Raw genomic sequence first — 20,663 nt, 5'->3', positions numbered from 1 at the left:
GTGGGAGCCATGGGCCAGCGGAGGGGGCAGCATGCAGCCAAGTACAGGTACGGCTGGTACCGCCCCTAGGCTGTCCCACTCAGTGCGGCTGCACAACCCTCCTAATGGCCCTATTGCTGGTGTAGACAGTTATGTGTGTTGACAGATTCTCCACCTGAGCATCCATTTACTTTCCCGTCTTTCTCCGTATTATTACACCTTCGTTTGAAAACAGTATTTTAAATATGACTTGTCAATATACCATCCCTCCGTATTCAAGACAGCAGTCACAATGTCTGGGAAAGTTTTATATGGCCATACCCCCATATATAGCCATACTCCCATATATAGCCATACTCCCATATATAGCCATACCACTATATATAGCCATAACCCCATATATAGCCATACCCCCATATATAGCCATACCCCCATATATACAGTAGCCATACCCCCATATATAGCCATACCCCCATATATAGCCATACCCCCATATATAGCCATACTCCCATATATAGCCATACTCCCATATATAGCCATATTCCCATTTCAGACACAACTGCTCAAGGTATTCACTGAGACTAGTAGATAATGATCCTCCTAGATCTGTGTTGGGGGGTCTTATAGTCTGCATGGTACCAATACTTTTTATCAATCTATGTTTTTTTTTTACTCTGCATTGTGACTTTTATTTCTTGTCTATTTTACTGTTTTAAAAAGTTAATTTTCTGCTTTTGCATGTTATTCATGATCTCTGTCGTTTACTGATATTATTTTTATGACATTGTACATCATTGCTTTATTCTTTGTTCAGAACGCTTTAGAATCAATAACAATTTTTCCACAATAAAGTCTAAAAAATAAACAGCAGAGGGATGCACATGACATTGAGGAAGGTGAACGATGATAGCAAGGGAGAAGGAGGAAAATAGTGAGAGAGCAATACAGAGAGCATCATTGTCCTAACCACACCAGGGCCATTTTAACAGTAGTGTAGGCCCCTGGGCACAGCAGTGCACTGGGGCCCCTACCCATCCTCCAGCGGTAGGGGTTCGGAGTGCTATCAGTGGCAGCTTTGATGTTCCGGGGATGGTAGGGGATGTTCTATCTTCCGCTCAACATGTAGGACCTGGAGCAGTAATTTCTAATAATTACTCCTTTACTGCACAGATGGTGAGAGATGGGGCGGGAGGGAGAACACTAAACTGTAGAAGGGGGCAATGGGCTGAATGAAGGAGCCCCAGTACATGACTTCCAGGGTGGTAGGGGGTGTTTAATCCGCAGGTGAGGGGTGGATAGTGGAGGTGGCTTAATATTCATCATTTTCCGTTGGGAGGGCAGCTTGCAGATATCTCCAGTTCCTGTAATTAGATTTCTTAGCTTTCAATGGGATAAAAAGAAACTAGAGAGTCCCACCTTTTAGTAAGTACTGGGGATCACAGTTCAGGAGCCAGATCAATCCACCGACGAAAATATAACACTGCATATTAGGCATGTGGAGCTGGAGCAGGGATCAGCTGCTGGAATTCCGATACAGTATATCTAGTTCTGGGCATAGTAAAGACAAGCTGCCAAAGTCCACCGAAAGGGGAGAGTACCAGCTTTTGGAGTATTCTCTCAGAAAAACCTCTAAGTCATACAGGATCCCAGATATCAGGTTGGGAAGAACACTTCGGCACAGATGGGACCACTGCTTTGAAGTCGGATATCTCTGGTTCACCAGAGAAATGGAGTGGAGCAATTTACACTAAACTTGGTACACATATGACGTATAATACCGTGGGGGTAAGACACCCCTAGCACCCCTAGTGGTGGGAGTGGGAAGTGGGTGACATGTAAAAATCATTAGTTTTCTAGCATAACTCTGGAATGCCTGGAGCATTTTACACCAAACTTGGTACACATATGACCTACAATCCGAGAAAAAATACTGTGGGGGAAGACACCACTAGCACCCCTAGGGGTGGGTGACATGTAAAAATACATAGTTTTTGTGGTCGCGTGATGAATAGTGACACTCCCGATGCTGTGTAAGTCCAAGTTCAGCCCCCATCAGCATGCGGGGTGAGAAGGGGTGAAAGATAAAATGTCCAAAATGACCGACATTAGTGTCAAATCCTAGTTTTCGGGGTCGCTGAGCTGATCGCATTTTTAAAATTTATATGTTCCTTGTATGTTAACATATAGGCTATGTATCTTCACGCTAAGTGCGGGATGTACCAAGCTGTTTCTCTGCACTATTAGCCCTCTTACCGCTCTGTTCTCATCTCCACTGTTAGATTCCTCCTCCCCTCCCGGTGCTGCCATACTGTCCCGTTGTGTTCCGCAGCAGTCGCCGGTATGAACTAACTGATGCCACGCTGCTCCTGCGTTGCGGTCACTAAAGGCTCGCCGTTGTGGATGGGAGCTGTTATGAGCTGGGCAAAAGTGCAGATACTGAATGAGGGGAAGTTACAGGTCCCGTACGTTATTGCATACGGGGCCTGCGAAGGACCAATGGGCAGATTATTGGGGCAGGTAACGTAACGAAAAGATCACATGATGCGGAAAACAATGGGACTGAAACACAGCGCCGGGAGGTGAAGTAGAATTTAACAGTGGAGTCAGTCTGCAAACCTTACATATGTAACATACAGCGGGCGGAGCTTGGCCTGTCGTCCCAGCATTTACAGCACTGAGCAGGGCAGCATCAGAGGCGGGTCGGGGCAGAGACGGAGGCAGATTATTCTCCTCCGCACTAGCATTTTGTCAGCATCAATCCGGGGAAATCCAGAGGTGCGGCCTGACAAAGATTGGCATTATTCTTGCACGGGTATTCAGCTAGTGTGTGTGTGTATGTATATGTGTATGTGTGTGTATATAGATAGATATATATATATATATATATATATATATATATAAAATATATTATATAGTCTTCGCCCTGCTTACATATTTTTTTGTCCATATCAAGCTTTATTTTTTTTTTATCAGTTTCTCGAGATATACCATATGCTCAATTCATAATTAGTCCCAACACCAAACTATGCAAAAACTACCATAACCTATCCAGCAATCAGATTGTAAGTTGCAATGTTTTTGTTGTACAATTTACAAAATAAAAAATAATATTTTACTTACCGGTAAATCTATTTCTCGTATTCCGTAGTGGATGCTGGGGACTCCGTAAGGACCATGGGGATAGACGGGCTCCGCAGGAGACATGGGCACTTTAAGAAAGAATTTAGGTTCTGGTGTACACTGGCTCCTCCCTCTATGCCCCTCCTCCAGACCCCAGCCAGAGAAACTGTGCCCAGAAGAGCTGACAGTACAAGGAAAGGATTTTGGTAATCCAGGGCAAGACTCATACCAGTCACACCAATCACACCGTATAACATGAGTTTATAACAACCAGTCAACAGTATGACAAATAACAGAACATCAGGTCAACCCCTGATGCAACCATAACATAACCCTTATTGAAGCAATAACTATATACAAGCATTGCAGAAGAAGTCCGCACTTGGGACGGGCGCCCAGCATCCACTACGGACTACGAGAAATAGATTTACCGGTAAGTAAAATCTTATTTTCTCTAACGTCCTAGTGGATGCTGGGGACTCCGTAAGGACCATGGGGATTATACCAAAGCTCCCAAACGGGCTGGAGAGTGCGGATGACTCTGCAACACCGATTGAGCAAAGACAAGGTCCTCCTCAGCCAGGGTATCAAACTTGTAGAACTTTGCAAAAGTGTTTGAACCTGACCAAGTAGCCGCTCGGCAAAGATGTAATGCCGAGACCCCTCGGGCAGCCGCCCAAGAAGAGCCCACCTTTCTAGTGGAATGGGCCTTAACAGATTTTGGCAGCGGCAATCCCGCCGCAGAATGAGCCTGCTGAATCGTGTTAGAGATCCAGCGAGCAATAGTTTGCTTTGAAGCAGGAGCACCCAGCTTGTTGGATGCATACAGGATAAACAACGACTCTGTTTTCCTGACCCTGGCCGTTCTGGCTACATAAACCTTCAAAGCCCTGACCACATCAAGCAATTCGGAATCCTCCAAGTCACGAGTAGCCCCAGGCACCACAATAGGTTGGTTTATATGAAAAGATGAAACCACTTTCGGCAGAAATTGTGGACGGGTTCGCAATTCTGCTCTATCCACATGGAAAACCAGATAGGGGCTTTTATGTGACAAAGCCGCCAACTCTGACACACGCCTAGCCGAAGCCAAGGCTAATAGCATGACCACCTTCTGTCACAACTGAGGGCCTGAGCTGACGGAAGGCAGCCTCAGTTGTAGGGGCTGAGATATACCGGAACCTGGGAGGTTGTATCAGACCCCTGGACATGTAAGTAACATGAAGAGAAACCGCCCGAAGGCGTGACCACGACAACTTGAGTAAAAGTCAATGATATTTATTTATGACAAACTCCATGCATCACAGTAGCAGTAAAAAGAAACATAAAAATCAGCAGAGAAATAATAATACAGTTCCTGGGTACTACAGGGTGGCAGGGGCCACAGAGCTCTGGTGGTATGAGACAGTTCTTATTATCTGCAAGTTGGAAAGTCCTTACCAGGCTCAACTGTAGCAATGAGGAAAGCCCAGGGTCGTACCAGCTGGTGTTCCAGGGAAAGCTGGACTGCTGTAGATAAAATGCTGCTGTGGGTACTGGTTAGAACCAGACAGGTGTTGGCACGGAGTGGATACTGGCTGAAACCAGTTAAATAATAAATAAAGCTTGAGAGCGATGCAATATAGATGAAATGTAGAATTTGAGAGCGGAGAAATAATAATACCGGTGGAGAGTGGTAAACTGCAGAAAGGACACCGGCCCTTTAAGAGAAGCTGTACACTGCTGGAAGCTGAGCTGGAAGCAGGTGATGTTGTAGCTGGAAACAGGTGAGTCCAGAATGGATCGGAGAGTCAGGCTACACCGCAGATGGAATGCTGGTGCGGGTCTCTATAGCAGAAGTCTGGAGACAGGAGCTGGAACCTGGAAGACAATCACAGGAGAGAGACAAACTGGAACTAGGTTTGACAACCAAAGCACTGACGCCTTCCTTGCTCAGGCACAACCTATTTATACCTGCAGCAAGGAAGGCATTGGCTAGGCAATTATGCAAATTAATAATACTGACAACGGATTGGTAGGAAAGATCAGCTGACAGAATCCAAGATGGCTGCGCCCATGCAGACACTTGGAGGGAAGTTTGGATTGTAATCCATGTGGTCTGGAAAACAGTAATGGCGGCGCCGGCCACCGGAGACAGGAGACGCCAGGCTGACAGATGCACATCCGACCACGCGGACACAGCGGAGGCCGCGGCTGACGTAATCGCCACTCTGAATGCAGAAGCTCAGGGACGGCGGCGGAGGCCGCGGGAGACGCCATGCCAGATGTATAAGGCGTTACTGTGACTGCGTCCAGAGAGACAGGAGAGGATGCGGGAATGTGCACATCAGGATAACAGATGGGATCTGGTCCTGGAGCGCTGAGCCAGCCTTAGGAGGCATCTGATAGGTAAGAAATGGCGTCCAGATACCCGGATCGTGACAGCACCCCCCCCTTTAGGAGTGGCCCCAGGACACTTCTTTGGCTTTTGAGGAAACTTGGAATGGAATCTCCGAACCAAGGCAGGAGCATGGACATCAGAAGCATTGGTCCATGAACGTTCCTCAGGGCCATAACCCTTCCAGTCAATAAGATACTAAAGTTGACCGTAACGGTGACGTGAGTCCAGGATCTTGGCTACTTCATACTCAACGCCTCGTTGAGTTTGGACTTTCGGAGTTGGAGGAAGTGAGGAATGAAACCGATTCAAGATTAGCGGTTTCAACAGGGAAACATGGAATGTCCTGGGTATTTTTAAGAAGGGAGGCAACTGGAGTCTGTAAGCAACAGGATTGATGACTTGATCAATTTTAAAAGGACCGATGTAGCGAGGTGCAAACTTCATACTGGGAACTCTTAACCTCAAATTCTTCGTGGATAACCATACCCGATCACCCACCTTGAGAGCAGGAACTGCTCGACGCTTCTTATCCGCAAACTTCTTGTACCTGAACGATGCCTTGAGCAGAGCTGATCGTACGCTCTTCCAGATATTGGCAAACTGATGCAAGGTGATATCCACTGCGGGAACAGAAGTTGCTGGAAGCGGTTGGAACTCAGGGACTTTAGGGTGGAATCCAAAGTTGGTGAAGAATGGTGTTGAAGAAGATGAAGAATGATACTGGTTGTTATGACAGAACTCGGCCCAGGGAAGTAATTGAACCCAGTCATCTTGAGAGGAGGACACATAGATGCGGAGGAAGGACTCCAAGTCCTGATTCACCCTCTCAGTTTGACCATTGGTCTGAGGATGGTAAGCCGTGGAAAACTTTAGCTTGACTTGGAGGACTTGACATAAACTTCGCCAGAATTTGGCTGTGAATTGAACTCCTCGATCTGAGATAATTTCTTCTGGAAGACCGTGGAGTCGAAAGATCTCTTGTATGAATACTTGAGCCAACTTGGAAGCTGACGGAAGACCGGTAAGAGGAATGAAGTGTGCCATCTTGGTGAACCGGTCAACTACCACCCAGATGGTATTAAACTTGTTGCACATGGGCAAATCTGTAATAAAATCCATCGACAAATGGGTCCATGGTCGACGGGGAATAGATAGTGGAACCAGTTGCCCCGCAGGCGACTGGCGGGATACTTTATGTTGAGCACACTTTGGGCAAGATGCAATAAACTCCAAAACGTCCTTTTTCAGAGTTGGCCACCAATAGGACCTAGAGATAAACTCCAGGGTTTTTTGGATACCTGTATGTCCGGCAAAGCGGGAAGCATGGGCCCAATGCATGAGCTTCTTCCTTAGTGTCGGCTTCACAAAACTTTTCCCTGATGGGGGCGTAGAGTCCATCCCTACCGTGGAGAATGCCAACGGATTTATAATAGGATGCTTGTCTGAAGACTCTGACTCATTTTCTTGCTCCCATGAGCGGGAAAGGGCATCGGCCTTGCGATTCTGAGAGCCCGGACAGAACTGGAGTTTAAAGTCGAACCTGGAAAAGAAAAGTGCCCATCTGGCCTGACGAGGGTTGAGACATTGTGCGCCTTTCAGATATAGAAGGTTCTTGTGGTCTGTAAGGATGGTGATTGAATGAGAAGCTCCCTCCAACAGATATCTCCACTCCTCTAGAGCGAGCTTGATGGCTAGCAACTCCTGGTCGCCAATGGCATAGTTGCTCTCCGCTGGGGAGAACTTCCGTGAGAAGAAACTGCAAGGATGTAAATGGCCATCTTTAGCCCTCTGAGATAACACCGCTCCTACTCCAACGGAGGAGGCATCCACCTCTAAGATGAAAGGAGAGTCGATGTCAGGCTGTTTCAGGACAGGCGCAGAGATGAACCTCTGTTTTAAAAGATGAAAAGCTTGCATGGCTTCTTCAGACCACTTGGACGGGTTAGCACCCTTCTTGGTGAAAGCAGTAATAGGCGCCACAATGGTGGAAAAGTCTCGTATAAACTTTCGGTAATAATTGGCGAACCCTAAGAACCTCTGGACCCCTTTGAGGGTTAAGGGTACCGGCCAATTCTGGATTGCTTGTAGTTTCTCAGGATCCATCTCTAGTCCGGAACCGGACACAATGTACCCTAGAAACGGAATGGACTTGACTTCAAAGACGCATTTCTCTAATTTGCAATAGAGATGATTGACACAGAGACGGGACAGAACCTCCTTTACCCAAAAACGATGTTCCTCTAAATTGTTGGAAAAAATGAGGATATCATCTAGATAGACCACGACATGACGGTATAGAATGTCTCTGAAAATCTCATTGACGAAATGCTGGAAGACAGCTGTAGCATTGCTCAATCCGAAGGGCATGACGAGGTACTCATAATGTCCGTCACGGGTGTTAAATGCGGTCTTCCACTCGTCACCCTCACGGATCCGGATGAGATTGTATGCACCTCTCAAGTCCAGCTTTGTAAAGATGGTAGCTCCGCTAACTCTGTCAAAGAGCTCAGTAATCAGGGGTAAAGGATAGCGGTTCTTGATGGTAATGTCATTCAAACCTCTGTAGTCGATGCACGGCCGCAGACCACCATCTTTCTTTTTTACAAAAAAGAAGCCTGCGCCGGCTGGAGAAGAAGAAGGTCGAATGAACCCCTTTGCTAGGTTCTCTTTAATGTATTCCTCCATAGAATGCGTCTCAGGCAGAGACAACGGATAAGTTCGGCCTCGAGGTGGAACCTTCCCTGGAACGAGATCAATCGGGCAGTCCCATTCTCTATGAGGAGGAAGGATATCAGCAGAAGCTTTACTGAACACATCCGTGAAATCTTGATATGGAGGAGGTGGAACATCAGACGACCTGGGGGAGGAAGAACAGACAGGCAACACTTTAAACAAACATGTCTCAGCACAGGAGGGACCCCATGCCAGAATTTGCGAAGTCGTCCAATCAATTGTAGGATTATGAAGACGGAGCCATGGAAGGCCCAGGACCACAGGATGTGTGGCTCTTGGAATCACTAAAAGTGAAATAAGTTCGGAATGAAGAACTCCCACTCTCAGACGAACTGGTAGAGTCCTTAGAGCAATAACTGTATCAAAAATTTTACTGCCATCCACGGCAGTTAAGGAAAAGGAGGAAGGAAGTCTCTCGGTGGGTAGGGACCACCGTTTAACATAGGCTTCGGTAATAAAGTTCCCAGCTGCTCCGGAATCCAGGAGGGCAATGACGTTCTGATAATGTTGAGCAACTTGAAGCGAGACTGGGAGATTACAATCTTGAGGAGATGGAGAGGAGATCATTACTCCTAGCCGGCCCTCTCCTTGGCGAGCTAGGATTTGGAGTTTCCCGGACGTTTGGGACAGGCATTAATAGTGTGAGACGGAGCTGCACAATACAGACAGAGAGACTCAGAGAGACGTCTTCGGCGCTCAGCAGGAGTTAAACGGGAACGGCCAATTTGCATGGGTTCATCTTTAGTTGGTGACAGTTGGCGAGGAGGAGGAGCAGAAGATTTTGGAGCAGATGATCTTCCACGCTCAGTTGCTCTCTCTCTGAAACGTAAGTCAACTTTCGTACAAAGTGAGATTAGCTCATCTAACTTGGAGGGTAAGTCTCTGGTAGCTAACTCATCTTTAATACGCTCGGATAAACCATGCCAGAATGCAGCATACAGGGCCTCGTCGTTCCATGCCAGTTCAGATGCCAGAATCTGGAACTGTATAAGATATTGTCCTACAGTACGTGATCCCTGGCGTAAACGGAGAATCTCAGACGAAGCTGAAGTTACCCGGCCTGGCTCGTCGAAGATGCGCCTGAATGTTGACACGAATGCAGTGTAAGAAGATAGCAGGGTGTCGGACCTCTCCCATAACGGTGATGCCCAGTCGAGGGCTGAGCCACTGAGAAGAGAGATGATGTAGGCAATTTTTGTACGGTCACTGGGAAAATTGCCAGGTTGTAGCTCAAACTGAATCTCACACTGGTTGAGAAATCCCCTGCAGAATCTTAGAGATCCGTCAAATTTTGCTGGCGTTGGAAGATGAAGATGTGGAGCAGAAACGGGTAACGTGGGTGGGGTTATAGTTGGAGTCACTGTGGTTGACGCCCCAGATGCGCCTGATCCACGGAGAGTTGTCTGAATCCCATCCAGCCGAGTAGAGAGATCCTGGAGACAGCGGATGATGTGGCCCTGTGCAGCCTCCTGATGTTCAAGTCGGGCTGCCAGTTCTTGCATCGGCCTGGCCGCTTGATCCTGGTCTCCGGCTGGATTCATTTGGTCAGTGCTTACTGTCACAACTGAGGGCCTGAGCTGACGGAAGGCAGCCTCAGTTGTAGGGGCTGAGATGTACCGGAACCTGGGAGGATGTATCAGACCCCTGGACATGTAAGTAACATGAAGAGAAACCGCCCGAAGGCGTGACCACGACAACTTGAGTAAAAGTCAATGATATTTATTTATGACAAACTCCATGCATCACAGTAGCAGTAAAAAGAAACATAAAAATCAGCAGAGAAATAATAATACAGTTCCTGGGTACTACAGGGTGGCAGGGGCCACAGAGCTCTGGTGGTATGAGACAGTTCTTATTATCTGCAAGTTGGAAAGTCCTTACCAGGCTCAACTGTAGCAATGAGGAAAGCCCAGGGTCGTACCAGCTGGTGTTCCAGGGAAAGCTGGACTGCTGTAGATAAAATGCTGCTGTGGGTACTGGTTAGAACCAGACAGGTGTTGGCACGGAGTGGATACTGGCTGGAACCAGTTAAATAATAAATAAAGCTTGAGAGCGATGCAATATAGATGAAATGTAGAATTTGAGAGCGGAGAAATAATAATACCGGTGGAGAGTGGTAAACTGCAGAAAGGACACCGGCCCTTTAAGAGAAGCTGTACACTGCTGGAAGCTGAGCTGGAAGCAGGTGATGTTGTAGCTGGAAACAGGTGAGTCCAGAATGGATCGGAGAGTCAGGCTACACCGCAGATGGAATGCTGGTGCGGGTCTCTATAGCAGAAGTCTGGAGACAGGAGCTGGAACCTGGAAGACAATCACAGGAGAGAGACAAACTGGAACTAGGTTTGACAACCAAAGCACTGACGCCTTCCTTGCTCAGGCACAACCTATTTATACCTGCAGCAAGGAAGGCATTGGCTAGGCAATTATGCAAATTAATAATACTGACAACGGATTGGTAGGAAAGATCAGCTGACAGAATCCAAGATGGCTGCGCCCATGCAGACACTTGGAGGAAAGTTTGGATTGTAATCCATGTGGTCTGGAAAACAGTAATGGCGGCGCCGGCCACCGGAGACAGGAGACGCCAGGCTGACAGATGCACATCCGACCACGCGGACACAGCGGAGGCCGCGGCTGACGTAATCGCCACTCTGAATGCAGAAGCTCAGGGACGGCGGTGGAGGCCGCGGGAGACGCCATGCCAGATGTATAAGGCGTTACTGTGACTGCGTCCAGAGAGACAGGAGAGGATGCGGGAATGTGCACATCAGGATAACAGATGGGATCCGGTCCTGGAGCGCTGAGCCAGCCTTAGGAGTCATCTGATAGGTAAGAAATGGCGTCCAGATACCCGGATCGTGACACCTTCCAGGTGAGATATTTCAACTCCACCGTTTTAAGTGGTTCAAACCAGTGGGATTTCAGGAAACTTAACACCACGTTAAGATCCCAAGGTGCCACTGGAGGCACAAAAGGAGGCTGAATATGCAGCACTCCCTTTACAAACGTCTGAACTTCAGCTAGAGAAGCCAGCTCTTTTTGAAAGAAAATGGATAGGGCCGAAATCTGGACCTTAATGGAACCCAATTTTAGGCCCAAATTCACTCCGGACTGTAGGAAGTGAAGGAAATGGCCCAGCTGGAATTCCTCCGTAGGAGCATTTCTGGCCTCACACCAAGAAACATATTTCGCCATATACGGTGATAATGTTGAGCTGTCACGTCCTTCCTAGCCTTTATCAGCGTAGGAATGACCTCATCCGGAATGCCTTTCTCTGCTAGGATCCGGCGTTCAACCGCCATGCCGTCAAACGCAGCCGCGGTAAGTCTTGGAACAGACAGGGCCCCTGTTGCAACAGGTCCTGTCTTAGAGGAAGAGGCCACGGGTCCTCTGTGAGCATTTCTTGCAGATCTGGATACCAAGTCCTTCGTGGCCAATCTGGAACAATGAGGATTGTTCTCACTCCTCTTTTTCTTATTATCCTCAGTACCTTGGGTATGAGAGGAAGAGGAGGAAACACATAGACCGACTGGAACACCCATGGTGTCACCAGGGCGTCCACAGCTACCGCCTGAGGGTCTCTTGACCTGGCGCAATACCTCTGTAGCTTTTTGTTGAGGCGGGATGCCATCATGTCCACCTGTGGCAGTTCCCACCGACTTGTAATCTGTGCAAAGACTTCCTGATGAAGTCCCCACTCTTCCGGGTGGAGGTCGTGTCTGCTGAGGAAGTCTGCTTCCCAGTTGTCCACTCCCGGGATGAACACTGCTGACAGTGCGCTTACATGAATTTCCGCCCAGCGAAGAATTCTGGTGGCTTCCGCCATCGCCACCCTGCTCCTTGTGCCGCCTTGTCGGTTTACATGAGCCACTGCGGTGATGTTGTCTGACTGAATCAGAACCGGTTGGTCGCGAAGCAGGGTTTCCGCTTGACGTAGGGCGTTGTATATGGCCCTTAGTTCCAGGATGTTGATGTGAAGGCAAGTCTCCTGACTTGACCACAGACCTTGGAAATTTCTTCCCTGTGTGACTGCGCCCCAACCTCGGAGGCTTGCATCCGTGGTCACCAGGACCCAGTCCTGAATGCCGAATCTGCGGCCCTCGAGAAGGTGAGCACTCTGCAGTCACCACAGGAGCGACACCCTGGCCCTGGGGGATAGGGTGATTAACCGATGCATCTGAAGATGTGATCCGGACCACTTGTCCAGTAAGTCCCATTGAAAGGTCCTCGCATGGAACCTGCCGAAGGGAATGGCCTCGTATGATGCCACCATCTTTCCCAGGACTCGAGTGCAGTGATGCACAGACACCTGTTTTGGTAATAGGTTCCTGACCAGTGTCATGAGTTCCTAAGCTTTCTCTATCGGGAGATAAACCCTTTTCTGGTCTGTATCTAGAATCATGCCCAGGAAAGGCAGACGAGTCGTAGGAACCAACTGCGACTTTGGAATATTTAGAATCCAGCCGTGTTGCCGTAACACCTTCAGAGAAAGTGCTACGCTGATCAGCAACTGCTCTCTTGATCTCGCTTTTATGAGGAGATCGTCCAAGTATGGGATAATTGTGACCCCTTGCTTCCGCAGGAGTACCATCATTTCCGCCATTACCTTGGTAAATATTCTCGGTGCCGTGGAGAGACCAAACGGCAACGTCTGAAATTGGTAATGACAATCCTGTACCACAAATCTGAGGTACGCCTGATGAGGTGGATAAATGGGGACATGCAGGTATGCATCCTTTATGTCCAGAGACACCATAAAATCCCCCCCCTTCCAGGCTTGCGATGACCGCTCTCAGCGATTCCATCTTGAAATGGAACCTTTTCAGGTACATGTTCAGGGATTTTAAATTCAATATGGGTCTGACCGAACCGTCCGGTTTCGGGACTACAAACATGGTCGAATAATGACCCCTTCCTTGTTGAAGGATGGGAACCTTCACCACCACCTGTTGAAGATACAATTTGTGAATTGCAGTTAACACTACTTCCCTCTCGTGGGGGGAAGCTGGCAGGGCCGATTTGAGGTATCGGTGAGGGGGCATCCCTTCGAATTCCAGCTTGTATCCCTGAGACACAATATCTATTGCCCAGGGATCCAACTGGGAGTGAACCCACTTGTGGCTGAAATTTCGAAGACGCCCCCCCACCGGGCCTAGCTCCGCCTGTGGAGCCCCAGCGTCATGCGGTGGATTTTGTAGAGGCCGGGGAGGACTTCTGTTCTTGGGAACTAGCTGTGTTGTGCAGCTTCTTTCCTCTGCCCCTGCCTCTGGCAAGAAAGGACGCACCTCGGACTTTCTTGTTTTTCTGAGATCGAAAGGACTGCATTTGATAATACGGTGCTTTCTTAGGCTGTGAGGAAATATATGGCAAAAAATTTGACTTTCCAGCAGTAGCTGTGGAGACCAGGTCCGAGAGACCCTCCCCAAACAATTCCTCACCCTTGTAAGGTAAAACCTCCATATGCCTTTTTGAGTCGGCATCACCTGTCCATTGCCGAGTCCACAGAACCCTTCTGGCAGAAATCGACATAGCATTGATTCTAGAACCCAGTAGACTAATGTCTCTTTGAGCATCTCTCATATATAGGACAGCGTCTTTAATATGCCCCAGGGTCAATAATATAGTATCCTTGTCTAAGGTATCAAGTTCCTTAGACAGGGTGTCCGTCCACGCTGCTACAGCACTACACACCCAGGCCGACGCGATCGCCGGCCTCAGTAAGGTACCTGAATGTGTATAAATGGACTTCAGGGTACCCTCCTGTTTTCTATCCGCAGCATCTTTGAGGGTAGCCGTATCCTGTGACGGCAGGGCTACCTTCTTGGATAAGCTTGTTAAAGCTTTGTCCACCATAGGGGAGGATTCCAAGCGTAACCTGTCCGTTGGCGGGAAAGGATACGCCATAAGAATGCTTTTGGAAATCTGCAGTTTTTTATCTGGAGATTCCCAAGCCTTTTCACATAACTCATTTAGCTCGTGTGAGGGGGGAAAGGTTACATGTGGCTTCTTTTCCCTATACATATGCACCCTCTTGTCAGGGACTGGGGTTTCCTCTGTGATGTGCAACACATCCTTAATTGCTGAAATCATATAACGGATGGATTTAGCCAATTTTGGCTGTAATTTTGCATCATCGTAATCGACACTGGAGTCAGAATCCATGTCGGTATCCGTGTCAACAATTTGGGATAGTGGGCGCTTCTGAGACCCTGTTGGCCTCTGCGACATAGGATCAGGCATGGGTTGGGACCCTGACTGTCCTGAGGCTTCAGCTTTTTCTAACCTTTTATGTAAGGAATTAACATTATCATTTAAAACCTTCCACATATCCATCCAATCAGGTGTCGGCGCCGTCGGCGGAGACACCACATTAATTTGCTCCCGCTTCCACATAGCCTTCCTCATCAGACATGTCGACACAAGCGTACCGACACACCACACACACAGGGAATGCCCTATTTGAAGACCGTTCCCCCACAAGGCCCTTTGGAGAGACAGAGAGAGAGTATGCCAGCACACACCCCAGCGCTATAACCCAGGAATAACACAGTAACTTAATGTTAACCCAGTAGCTGCTGTTTATATTGTGTTTTTGCGCCTAATTTATGTGCCCCCCCCCCCTTCTCTTTTTACCCTCTTCTACCGTGAATCTGCAGGGGAGAGCCTGGGGAGCTTCCTCTCAGCGGAGCTGTGGAGAAAAAATGGCGCTGGTGAGTGCTGAGGAAGAAGCCCCGCCCCCTCGACGGCGGGCTTCTGTCCCGCTTAAATATGCATTTTCTTGGCGGGGGCTCATACATATATACAGTGCCCAACTGTATATATGTTTACTTTTGCCAAAAAGAGGTTCCAAATGCTGCCCAGGGCGCCCCCCCCCCCCTGCGCCCTGCACCCTTACAGTGACCGGAGTATGTGAAGTGTGTGGGAGCAATGGCGCACAGCTGCAGTGCTGTGCGTTACCTTAGTGAAGAACGGAGTCTTCTGCCGCCGATTTGAAGTCTTCTGGCTTCTCATACTCACCCGGCTTCTGTCTTCCGGCTCTGCGAGGGGGACGGCGGCGCCGCTCTGGGATCGGACGACGAGGGTGAGATCCTGTGTACGATCCCTCTGGAGCTAATGGTGTCCAGTAGCCTAAGAAGCAGGACCTAGCTTCAGAGAGTAGGGCTGCTTCTCTCCCCTCTGTCCCACGATGCAGGGAGTCTGTTGCCAGCAGAGCTCCCTGAAAATAAAAAACCTAACAAAATACTTTCTCTCAGCGAACTCAGGAGAGCTCACTGAATAGCACCCAGCTCGTCTGGGCACAGTATCGGACTGGCTGGGGTCTGGAGAAGGGGCATAGAGGGAGGAGCCAGTGTACACCAGAACCTAAATTCTTTCTTAAAGTGCCCATGTCTCCTGCGGAGCCAGTCTATCGCCATGGTCCTTACGGAGTCCCCAGCATCCACTAGGACGTTAGAGAAACATTTCTTTGGTTGCTATGGGTTACTGTACCTTTTTTTTTGTACGGTTCCCTCTACATCTGGCTTTCCAAATGGCCACGTGTTTTGGAACATTTCAGTGTGTTTTAGTTTAACTTGATAGCACAGCAGCAACGCAAATAACACAGGTTGCCTAAATGCTTTTACAGTAAATGGTTACAAAAAGTGCTGAAGATTAAAGAGTTAACATGAAAACCCTCTGTATGTTTTGCATCATATAGATTTCATGATGCATTCTCATCAGCTCATCTCCCAGATTCTGCCTCCGCGTCACTTGTTACCTATACACCGTCTGTAACCGTGTTACACTTATTACATTTCACTGATAATGTGACAGTTTTGTTTGTTGTTCTTTAGGCAGCTGAGTACGTTTAGTTGATTTAAGGCTTTGCTATGCAAGTGACCATTTGTATCTGCATCTAGAGGTGATGTTATATCAAACATTAGTGGCTTATTATTCTGTTTCTGGTGCAGTATCAAATGGAACCCGTCTTCCTTTCCCTTTAGTAATGAATCCATCGCTGGCTGCTCAAACATGTATTGTGCCAATTAGCTTTACAACGTGTTGAACTGATGCAGAATTCCAGCTGCAAAGTCTTCTTTTCTCAAATTGCTTTGGAGAATGCGATGTGATTTGTTACATTTGCACAATGCAAGACACACCCACACAAATTCCCTTTACATTTAGACTCGCCGTAAGTAGTAGACTTGAATGTGTGTATACTTAGAGCCAGTGATTAATGAGGCAGTCTAGAAGTGGCCTAATGGAAAATGCTAATTAATTTACTTTGATAGTATTACAATGAGGGCAGTAGGAGACGTGGCTGTATGGTATACCGCCATATACCAGCCTATTTCAACCACTGTTTAGATTGCTAAAACAAATCCAATAAAATGTTTAATCCCACCGTGGTAGTATTACAGTACGGTATATGCTGTACTGCACATGTTTTATTAGAACAGAACAGTTATGTATAACAATTTCAGTATCACTATTCTATTCTTCTCACTCAAACATGCGGTTGTCAGGCTTAATGTCACACATGATTTTGTCCCCATGAATTAGCTGATTGAATCTATCTTTGTCTATGTATCGGAGGGCTGATAAATTGGTATGTGCCAAAATGTTATTGTATTATCCAGTATATGACCTACCTGGCATATTAAGGTGAAGATTTTGGGCCTTATTCAGGTTGGTTAGCAAACCAAAAAAGTTAGCAACTGGGCAAAACCATGCTGCACTGCCTGTGGGGAAGATGTAACATGTGCAGAGAGAGTTAGGGTCAGCCTGAGTCTTTGCTTTCTATGAGTGGCGCCATCTTCCTGAAGATATCACTGGGAAGATAGCGCCGCTGATGGCTGGCCACAGCACAGATATATTGGGGGGGAGAGGGGAATTTAGCAGACTCACACCACCTTCCCGCGCCCCTTCAGCAGCCCCGGCCCGTGTAATTTGTAGCCACTCCCCCCTCCTCCCAGCACCACTGGCCGTCCATTCCCATCCCGTCAAACAGTTGGGTAGCCGGAGATGCTTTCGCATTGTATTTTAGTTCCATGGTGCCTCATTCCTTAGTAATGTCACCAGTGGTGCAGAGAGAGGGGGGAGAGGGTGCAAATTACCTGAGCCCAGGTCTGACGGAGGGGCCCAGTGAGGGTCCAGAGGGGTACCTGGCAGCAGCAGCTCTTTTCCTCAGCCCAGCAAACACTGCTGTGTGCTGAGCTGCAGTGTGGCCATGGAGATTCTTAAAATACAATTTTTTTTTCAGTATTTTTTTCTAAGGGTGCATGACCTTGCCTCCTGTGATTAGTCCGCAGCCGCCACACCCCTTGAAATGTACCTGGGCCGAGCCAGGCTCTCTACTGCCCTGGATGTCACTAGTCCATAGGTAATGATTAATAATTCAGCCCCCATATTAGATGCTTCCACTGTGCTATATGTTTAAATTGTAGAATTCACTCTATGATTAAACTTTCTGAAACAGCTTCACAATATATTCAAGAATAATTTAATTTGTGTTTCAGTTAAATGACCAGGGAGGGCAGCAAACCACCTCCGTCCAACTGGTTGCAAACAACTCCGCCTCAGCAATAAAGTTGTCTAATGTTACTATCTCTGACAACATTACCGGCCTCATCATTGGAGAAGTCAGTTACAACAGCAGCACCTCGGGAACTGGCATGCAGAGCTTCAGGAAAGAATCTCTAACAGGTGAAGCGTCATTTGTGTTTGATGTTTAGAATAAAGCTGCCAGACGTCAGTGCTGTGTGCGACAGCCGCTGACGCTCCGCCTGGGGAGCAGCCTTGTACAAAGTGAATGATTTCATTCATACATAGTCATAGCAGGCCTAACAGAAGCTTTCCATGAATACTTGCATCTATATCAATGATGTAAAAAGGCAGCAATTTATAGAAAGGCAAAGTGTATGCGGGAGACCAACATAATCACCGTACTTTGTTCTCGATGTATTCATAACGTGATTGCCATTCGTGCGATAAACGTATACTGGGTGTCAGAACAGACTGCACATGTTATGGCAACGTAAATGTAGTGTGTCGGGAATATACAGTATATATCTTTTCATTATAAGGTGACACAAAAGGTCCACAGCGCTACACATGGGAGTACACAATACAAAGTACTTTACATAATGAACAAACGTCCGCTATTTACATAGGAGCTCATTCACAGGTGACTGTTTCAATGTAAACATCGATGTTTTAATCTGTGATGTCACTCGCAGTGCCTCAAATGTCGCGGCATGTCAGCCCCATTTTCTGGGTGTGCTGAAGCCATTGGCTCAACGGCACCAGCAGCATGATTTTCCCGGACATCCTGAGAAACCTGAGGGTCACTGAGATGTCTGATGTTCTCGCAGTTAATTCAGTGCTGCGTTTTTGGATGCAGCATCTGATCAGAGAAGCCGTCAGGATGCGCCTGCTTACACAGTACGCCTCCTGCGGCATTTGCTTATTGCCACACAGCCGCTGCGTACAAGGACGTAGCAGCAGCGACAATAGAATCCATCTCTGAATCGGCCCCATAGTACAGAGGCAGGAGAACTGTAGAAGTAAGGCCAGATAAACAATGGGGCGGATGGGACTACTGCGCCAGGCCTGCACTTAAATATAGGCCCAATCATGACAGCATGATGATGACCAGTTGTCCACATGGTTGGAACATAAATCATTGATTAAAATTGTATTTCTATTTCCTTAAAAAAAAATCTGCAATTTTTATATCTGTTTAGAGAGACATTGGGGCTGATAGCGTAGGGGTGTACATGCCCGCATGACACTGGCCACACCCATACAGCACTGGCCACACCTACACATAAATGGTCACAGCTCTTCCCCTTCTCACAATAGGCTCTTCATCATTTTTAGACCCAGATCATATGTCCTTAATCTGGCCCCGTGTAGAGTATACACTGAGCATAAGGTAATGAGAGGGCCACCAAGACATTGAGAGAGGCCATGGCCAAGCATGGTCCTGTTGTGAATATGGGTGCCCTTTTGAAGATGCTATGTGGAATGGTTAAGTTATATATGTATATAAATATTACACACACTCATCGGCCATTTACCTCTCGAATATCCTGTATACAACAAGCTGCTGGAAACATTCCTTAGAGATCACTGGCCATGGTGAGATGTTAGCAGTTGATGCAGATTTGCATCTTCTTTCTGCAAAACTCCTGTTACAGCACATACCAGAGGTGCTTTTTGTTGACTGTGGAGGCCATTGGAGAACACTAAACTCATGGAACCACCTTCAGATGACCGGTGCTTTGTGCCATATCTTGCTGGAAGTAGCCATTAGAATATGAGTAGACTGTGGCCATAATGGAATGTTCATTGTCAAAAACAAGACTGAGGTAGGTTGTGGCATTTAAACAGTACTCATTTGGCGTTAAGGGGACTATTGTGTTCTAAGGAAAGAGTCCTCCAACTATAACACCACCTCCAGCCTCCTGCCCATTGAGATATCGTTACTGGGGTCAGACTGGAGGATCACCTGTGATTCAGAATCCCACAGGGCACAACACATCCTCTTCCTCTTGCAGACAGTCATAGATAAATGTCTCGGCCTTTGGTATCTCCATCACTGAGGGCCATCTGGATCATGCAGATGGACAACTCTTTCACTTCCCTTTCTACTGTGCTGCATGACTCTTTGCAACAGTCGAGTGACTTCATCACTCAAAATAATGATTTTGTCGCTCTTTGTCTTTGCACTACTCTTCTTGAATCTCTTCTTCAGCACTGTGTCAGGTAGGTTCTCACAAAGGTCTTCAGGAATTTCTAAGATTTTCTCTACAGTAACCCAGTCTTCCACTGGCCTCAGCCACACCTTGCAGTGCAATCTAAGCCTGCATGCAGTCTTCAAAAATGGTACAAACGAACCATCAATTGGATAAGCTAATTTTCTAAGTGAAAAATTGGGGAGGAAGGACAACACCATCCACACAGGCATTGTAACAGGCCAGGAGGAAGTGTAACTGGCATTCTTTGCAGTGGTCATCGTCATCCTGCTGTCTTGAACCTACAGTCTTGGTCCTGATGACTACAACAAACCATAATGGGCCCAGTGATTGCGACCAGGAACAGACTGTTAACGGAAGCGCTATGTTCTGGCAGGATGGAACAGGCCCAGTTCAGGAAGGAACCCCAGCCTCAGCACCTTCCTGAATGCAAAAAACGGGGCACTGCCAAAAAGGAGATGCCCAACTAAAAACGAAGTAACAATGTGTCATGCACTACCCTAAGTCTTTGCAGTAGAGTACATTCACAAATGCGAATGACCATCACATAAACAGTACATGCAGTATCAGTTCAAGCTCACTCTAAGCTACCTTTAATGGGGCATTTACTAGGGGTTAACTGGCATTGTAAGTCATCAAAAGGGCCTATTCCAACACCGGGAAATACCAAAAGGTCACTGCCCTGGGATCCTGCAATAGCGGCTTGCTGTTTG

General features: G+C 47.5%; 1 protein-coding gene across 3 annotated transcripts in view; it reads left to right on the top strand.

Annotated features, from left to right (window-relative positions):
- Positions 1 to 20,663, top strand: part of EVC2 (EvC ciliary complex subunit 2) — a 329,045-nt gene that overhangs the window by 127,532 nt on the left and 180,850 nt on the right. For all 3 annotated transcript variants that reach the window (XM_063923401.1, XM_063923393.1, XM_063923385.1), the window contains exon 5: positions 17,710 to 17,896. In XM_063923401.1, the coding sequence (XP_063779471.1) occupies positions 17,710 to 17,896 (187 nt within the window). The remainder of the gene's footprint in view (positions 1 to 17,709; positions 17,897 to 20,663) is intronic.

Source organism: Pseudophryne corroboree, chromosome 1 (assembly GCF_028390025.1).
Source record: "Pseudophryne corroboree isolate aPseCor3 chromosome 1, aPseCor3.hap2, whole genome shotgun sequence".
Lineage (NCBI taxonomy): Eukaryota > Metazoa > Chordata > Amphibia > Anura > Myobatrachidae > Pseudophryne > Pseudophryne corroboree.
Note: the sequence above shows the minus strand (reverse complement) of the source record. Positions and strands in the feature narration are given on the sequence as shown.